This window comes from Eutrema salsugineum, unplaced genomic scaffold, assembly GCF_000478725.1.
Source record: "Eutrema salsugineum unplaced genomic scaffold, Eutsalg1_0 scaffold_16, whole genome shotgun sequence".
In the NCBI taxonomy this organism is placed as follows: Eukaryota; Viridiplantae; Streptophyta; class Magnoliopsida; order Brassicales; family Brassicaceae; genus Eutrema; species Eutrema salsugineum.
In genome coordinates, this window is record NW_006256858.1 from 1,859,298 (window position 1) to 1,866,659 (window position 7,362).

At 32.6% G+C, this 7,362-nt stretch overlaps 2 protein-coding genes across 2 annotated transcripts; both read right to left on the reverse strand.

Annotated features, from left to right (window-relative positions):
* Positions 1-1,736: 1,736 nt before the first annotated feature.
* Positions 1,737-3,789, reverse strand: LOC18020822 (defensin-like protein 183). The gene is made up of 3 exons (XM_006403829.2): positions 3,701-3,789; positions 3,213-3,395; positions 1,737-1,851 (listed from the first exon to the last, which is right to left on the reverse strand). Exons 1-3 carry the CDS (start codon positions 3,756-3,758, stop codon positions 1,847-1,849), a joined length of 246 nt encoding a protein of 81 aa, XP_006403892.2. The 5' UTR covers positions 3,759-3,789; the 3' UTR covers positions 1,737-1,846.
* Positions 3,790-5,140: 1,351 nt separating this feature from the next.
* LOC112087799 (ubiquitin-conjugating enzyme E2 8-like) lies at positions 5,141-5,710 on the reverse strand. Its single transcript, XM_024157790.1, has 2 exons — positions 5,620-5,710; positions 5,141-5,526 (listed from the first exon to the last, which is right to left on the reverse strand). The coding sequence occupies exons 1-2, from the start codon at positions 5,708-5,710 to the stop codon at positions 5,141-5,143; spliced, it is 477 nt and encodes a 158-aa protein (XP_024013558.1).
* Between the last annotated feature and the right edge of the window lie 1,652 nt (positions 5,711-7,362).

Consider the following 7,362-nt stretch of genomic DNA (forward strand, 5'->3'; position numbering starts at 1 on the left):
TAGACCAAAATCTTTAAAATATGATGAAGAATTTGGAGAGAGAAAAGAATATTGGAAAGAATAGGAATAAGAATCTGTTGAAGGAGAAAAAAAATAAAATAGAAAGACAAAGTAGAAGAAGAAGATAGGGAAGAGAAAAAATTGGATGAAAACTTTAAAAGATGAAGGAATTGGAGAAAGTAGAAAGAATATGAAGATGAGGTAAAAGCCGAAAAACACCAAAAGAATAGGAAGTCGGTGATAACGAAGAAGACGATGACAATGAAAAAGGAAAAGAAAAAAAAAAGAAGAAGAAATAGAATACTAAAACATTGAAGAAGAAGAAGAAAAGGAATAAAATCTGGAAGAGAAAAAAAATCAAAAGATGTATGAGAGGAAAAAGGAAAAGATGTGGAGAAGAAGAAGAAGACGTGAAAAAAGAAAAATCAGCAGAATAAAAAGTAAAAAAAAGACATAGAAAATAAAGAAGAAAAAAAAACAAAAAAAGAAAAAAAGAAAGAAAGAAGAAAATGATAAAAAAAAACAAATTAAAAGATAAAAAGAGAAAAAGATGAATAATTTATATTAATCTTATTTTAATTTGTGTTTATTGATTTCATACACTTATTAGTATTTATTTTAAAGTTTTTAATGTTAGACAATGATTACTTTCATAGATTAGCTTTATTTTAATTTTGTATGTATCAAATTCTTGATCTAATTATTTTTGATTTATGACATAAAATTTTATTTTAGATTTTAATGAAACTTTTCGGTCCGCGCAAGTCGCAGATTAAACAGCTAGTAACTTAAAATGGTATCAAAATTGGTTCTTATTTAGCCATAATTAAAATTACGTTTTAAGGAAAAGGAAAAATGATTTTCGAACGGTAGTATTACTTGACTACGGTTATATATGTAGAGACTTGAGAGTGGGGAAGTAAAGCAGGTATGTGTTGGGAATTAGGTGAGACTAGTTTAGTAATAATTGAGTCTCCCTCGGACAAATTTTGATATAAAAATTGTTACCGAAAAAAAAATTTGATATAATGGCTTAAAGATAGGCCACGAGACGTGGCGATCCCTGTCTTTGTCTGTTACGTGGAAAGACACTAACTTATTTCATCAGGTCTCTACGTGCTGATGTCAGCGATGCGTATGAAACACCCTGGCCTCTCAAATCTGACACTTCTTTCAGGGGTTATAGGCTTCTAGATTTCGGCCCACTAATTGTCCAGTCCACAATCGCAATGTGACCCAATTTTTTTTTTTTTAAACGGACTTGTATAGTTCTATGGTCAATAAATTCACATCTCGAGTTATTGGTTGAGTCAGTCTGCAATGGCTGAAAGAAGTAGATGCGTATGATGAATTCAAATTACGATGGTAATCCAAAAGCTGGATTCCATTTTTACAGTATTTTATGCAAATATCTGCTACATATCGTAATAATTATACTTTTACACATAAATTTCGTATTTTGAATTTTTGATGTTGTAAAATCCGGACCTCTCACGCAATTAAAAGGTTTAGTTTGGAATAAAAATCCGACTTAAATCACCCAGTCAATCAAATACGAAAATACATAAATATTTAAACAGATAAAATATTATCGTCTTAGGAACATGTATTTGTACTTATCCTGGTCCGAATAATAAGACTCACTAGTATTATCACCCATGCTACGCATGGATTAATTTTTTCATTTAAATTACTTTTTACAAATAAAACATTACATTAGTGATAGAACACTCATTCCATCAAAGAAAACCGAAAAAAAAATGAGAGAGAAGCAGTTGAACGATTACCTGTAATCAGACTCTTGCAAACAAATCTCTGATACAATAATAATAAATGGTTGACATTTTCAACCTGAATCACACAGAAAAAAAATCAGAATATTAATATGAGGAGGAAAAAAATGAAATGAATCTGAATAGAAAATAAGCATAAATCTGTCTCAAATTAGTTCTTGTATTATAACAAATATTTAAAATCAGAATCAAAGATCAGAATCAAAAGAAAAGAAAAAAGATGAATATAGATATATCAATGAAGAAGAAGAGAGAGACTTGAAATTGAAAACTTGATATAATAGAAGAAGTTGAATCGAAGAAAAGATACCATGAAGTAGTGGAAGAAAATTTAGGGATTTTTAGGATTAAAGAGTTTTAATTTTAATTTTAAAAGTTTTATATCTATTTTTTGTTATTTTTTAAGTGATTTTTTTTTTGCTGCTTGCCACATATCAACTTATAATTGCATAAATGAGTTGTAATTTAGTAATATAAGGATTCGTGATTTTCTGCATGCAACCTTGAAATCTCGAACTCTTCAATATGTTTTAAGTTGAAATCAAAATAATGTAAAAATCGTAGGTGCTACGATCTTTCGTAATGCATGCTTTTAAGACAATTATTCCGATCAAACCTTTTGGATCAATAAAATTTTATATTATAGCAAATCCTAATTAAAATTTAGTGAAAAAAATCTTAAAGTTTATTTAGTTGAGATGGCTAAAATCCAGTAATGCACCCATTGAAACCCAAATTCGAACCCCAGGTCCCCATGTACCCTATATGTTTATTTTTACCAATTGTGCACCCAGAATTTTCTTAAGCTGGCTTCGCCCAGTTGTATGAAAGTGTGAACCACGTACACCCTATTCATAGATGTTTATAAACTAAGATGTTTAATTTGTCTTGTCTTTTTCATCATTACCTTTCCGAGAGAAAACCAATTGGATGATATAACTATTCAAACTTATCTTCCGTCAAAATATCCTCAATTTATGCTATAATGGCTCATACGCTTCTCGAACCAGACATGTTAAGGAGGTTCCCATATCGAATATTGTGCGGCTTAAACAGTTTTGGCGTCAATATTTTATGCAAAACGACGACAAACAAAACTATACATATCTTTAAATAGTATAGATTTCAACAAAAACATACATACAGTAGAAACTCTATAAATTAATATTCGATAAATTAATAAATTCGATTAATTAATAAATTTATTTGGTCTTAAATTTATGTTTTGGTTCAATTAATTTTTTTATAAATAGATAACTCTCTAAATTGATAAAATATAAGAGTCAATGTTATTAATTTATAGATTTTTTACTGTATATATATTATATATATATATTACCATCATAAAAAGAAAACTTATAATTTATTAAAAAAAAACTTAACATCAAATTTAGCAAGGATAAAGGCATTTGCAATGACCAATTTCGTCACAATGTCCACATCCACCAGTATACTTTTGCGCACAGCGTTGAATGCAACACTGAACCCCACAATGAGTGTTGCAAAAGCCAGCCTGGCCAACGCCACGGTACGGAGGTGGAGGACGAACTAGACCTGGTCCTAGACTTACCTGGGCTATATTCACCTTCGCCTTATTTTCAGCTGTAAAAGTGAGTATCCATGCATGGTTAAATTCTGTTAGTACATGGAAAATGGATCATCTATAGAAACAGTTGAATCTATAACAATTAGTACCAAAAAATACTTGTTACTAGCCGGGAAAGAATTTCTGTTAGTACAGTTTCTTACGTAAGAAAAAATTGATGTAGAAATATATAACTATTTAGTTGTAATAAGATGCGGTGCATTTTATTCTGCATCATTTTATCGAGGAATAGTTAGTGCGTAAAGCACTAAAACATTGGGCTATTTCATGGTCAATGAATAATTGCATTAAAAGAGAATACCGGAAGCAAGCATGGTAGAGAAGATGATGAAAACCACAAATGAGAGTGCCTTCTTCATTTTCCTAATTTTTTTTTTCTTTGACAATTGGTTAAGCCAATTATTTGATTATAATTAGAGCATTTAGTTGGTCAATATATAATGCAATGCACCCCCAAAACAAAATGTTTATTAATATGCTGCCAAAACAGATCATTACATTATGGAGTCCATCATTGAAACATCAAATCAAACTTTCATTTAATTTAGTCAAAATTTATTTGACAAATAAATTTCAATCCTATCAGAACATTCAAGACTATATTAAATGATAAACTTTGACTTCAAACTTCAGTTAGCATTCCTTTTATTCTCAAATAAACTTTGACTAAATTTTAATCCTAATGTCAACATCCGTTATCATATTACTAAATGTTTAGAACACAATTCAAACTTCTGAATGAGCCTTAAATGATAAAATGGATTTCCATATATATCTAAAAGTAATGCAAGAAGTACTAAATTTCGCCTCATTTATAATCTATGTATATTACAAACTCAGGCTCGGCTCAAAGATATAAATTATGTTGGTCATGTGCCAATTTTTTTAATTCAAATATTTATATAAATTATGTATTTGAAAAATTGGACCCCTATTTACAACTTTTTAGAAAGCAGGCCTTAAATAGATGAAAAAATAACAAAAAGTGGTCTCTAAGTGCACACTTAGGATATGCTTTAAGTCGGGCATGAACAACCTAGATGCCTTCTTGTACACAAAAGAGTTAACTATTAGATCATTTGAATAACTTTTTTGCATGTTATTTATGCGTTTATGATGTAAATAGACCTAACTATACAAATTTTTAGAATGTATAAGCGATGATCAAAATTATCATATTTTCAAAGTATATTTAGATCATGCTTTGTTTCTCATAATATTTTGTTCAAAATTATTAACTTCTGTAATGTTTTACAAATGAATAAAAATAATGTTACAGTATGGATATGTTGCTATTCATCCATATTCCGTTAAAAAGTAAACTGTTGGGAAGTTGAAATTCGCCCTGGGCATTCGGATAGCCGGTTCGGTTCCGAGTAGGAACCGAATGGTTCTGGGTATTTCGGGTATACATGAAGAAAATCCAAAGTGGTACCAAATGAATTTCAGTTCGGTTTCGGTTCGGTTCGGGTATAAAGTACTAGGAACCGATAAAAACCAAAATATATCGGTTCTTAAATTAATCGGGTATTTTTGTACCCGAAATCCATTTTTGTATCCGAAATGTACAAAAGTAACCAAAACTGATAAAAAAACCAAAATCTGCAAACAAATAAGAGCTTATCATGAACGGCTTAAGCATAATTCACAAAATACATTAAATTGTTTTCAATGGTTTAAACGTGTTCCAAACTAGTCAATAACAAAAGAACATAAACGATAAAGATATATGAACTAAACCCTAAGCCATAGCGTGCTCCAACGTCCATTCCCGAGCTCTTCCATCAAACCCCGACTTGTCTTCCTTGTACATCCTCGCTTTCTCTTCATCGTAGTACTCCCCTTCACCTAATTTTGGGTTTCTCAGCATCTCATGAATTTTTGTGAGAATCTTATGGATGGTGTTTATGGGCGAGAAGTAGTCGGTACTGATCATCCGTAGGAAGATATCTCCATGATCTCCTACGTTGGGGTGGAAGACCTTCGTTCTGAAGAAGACCTTGGGTGGCTTGAACGGGTATTGGGGAGGAAAATGCATGTCAATTAGGAAGACTCCGTTCTCGTACGGCGATCCTGCTGGCCCAAAAAGCTGAGCCTTCCAAAAACTGATATCTCCATCAACCGGGCCTAATCAAATGTGTCAAAGAAAAAAAAAATTAGTAGATTACAAAGTCTAAACTCGGAAACAACATATTTAAGCATAATAATACAACAAAATACTTGTACTGTATAGCGGGCTCTTAACCCGCTCAATTTCCTTTTTCTGAATCATGAGAGATTTCTCCCAGTACAGGACTGAATTGTGTTGCATCCTCTGCCCATAACAGAAGGGGATCAGAACAATACATATATGTAAACTATACTATACTAGATCAAGTGACTACAGCTGATTCAAGATCAGGTAAAGAGATCAAAATTTGAGAACACAATCGATATCAACCAATTTTATCCAAGTACAGGAATCGAACACATATTGCCATCATCGAACTTGTATCACTTCCAAGAACAACCGCACACACCACACTAAACCAAATTTCAATGGAGCCTAACTTGAAAACCGATTTCCCCAAATCGCAGAAACCCTAAAAGCAAACTACCACAAACCCATCAAATCGGATTCATTCATTTGTATCAATTGCTACAACACACAGATTTCAAACCTAAAACGCCATTTTCAATCGATCCAAACAGGAAATTTTAAAAATCCCCAAATCTACGAAACCCTAATTTACTAATTTCGACCGAACAAACAAAAAATCGAAGAGATAGAGTTCAGTCTTACCTTGAGCAGTCTTGTCCCGTCGAATCCTAGCGGAAACTGACTTAATCGGGGCCGGAATCGAGAAACAGAGTGAAATCACCGATGACTGCGAGAGAAACCGCAGAAGAGAGAAAAATGAGATTTTCTGAAAAATGACGAGTCGTGAATGAGAAGGGCAATTTTCGGAAAATCATTTGAAAATTTGGGCTTTTTTCTTTGGGCTTTTTTCTTTTTTTAGGGTTTAGGCTTTTTTCCTAACAAAATACGAGTTGTTAACATTTGGGCTTTTTTCTTTTTTAAAAAAAATCATTTGCCTATGATACTGGGCCCAAAACGTGATATCATACTCCAATGGACATGCTCTAAGAACTAAAAAGTACCAAATCCCTTAAACATAAGTCATCATCAAGTTTGAAAAGCAAAAGTAGAAGACTGGAAGACGATGTAGCAACATCAAATACATAAAACAAATCCGAGTTTGAGAAGCATAGACAAATGCATAAATAAAAAAAGTTCAACATCCAAAAGCCAAAGAGGCAAAAACAATCTTTGATACTTCATTGACTTCATTGGTACAGTCTTTGATACTTCATTGACTCCTTAGTCTTCCAAATTCATATCTCCAAACTCTGTAAAATGCAAACAAATAAAGTCATATAAGTAATGTTAGTACTTATAACTGAAAAATGTAATAGATTATGCTGACTTACCACTTTGAAGATCATCCTGGTCTTCTATCTCATCAAGTAGCTGCTCAATGGTAATGCTTCCTCTACGGTCCATACGTATCTCCGACTTAAGCCATTGCTCAGCACACATGAGAACTTCGATGGTGTAATGAGTCAAGCAACTCCTGCTAGGATCCAAGATGCGACCACTTGTGGAAAATGCCGACTCTGATGCAACCGATGAAACCTGCATTGCTAATATATCCATAGCCACTTGTGACAGAACCGGAAACTTATGAGTATTGACCTTCCACCATGAGAGTACATCATACTCGGTTCCCTCAAATATATGTGGATTCTCCACATTCTCGGACAAGTACAAATCTAGCTCAGATCTAACTTCCTGAAACCCTGTCTCTTGTACCATCTCTTTGTAAACTAAATCCATCCTTTCATAGCGAGAACGACCAGCCAAGCTCAATCTACGGTTCCTAGTTCTAGCTAAGTCCTGAGTAGTTCCAGAGCTAGATGCAC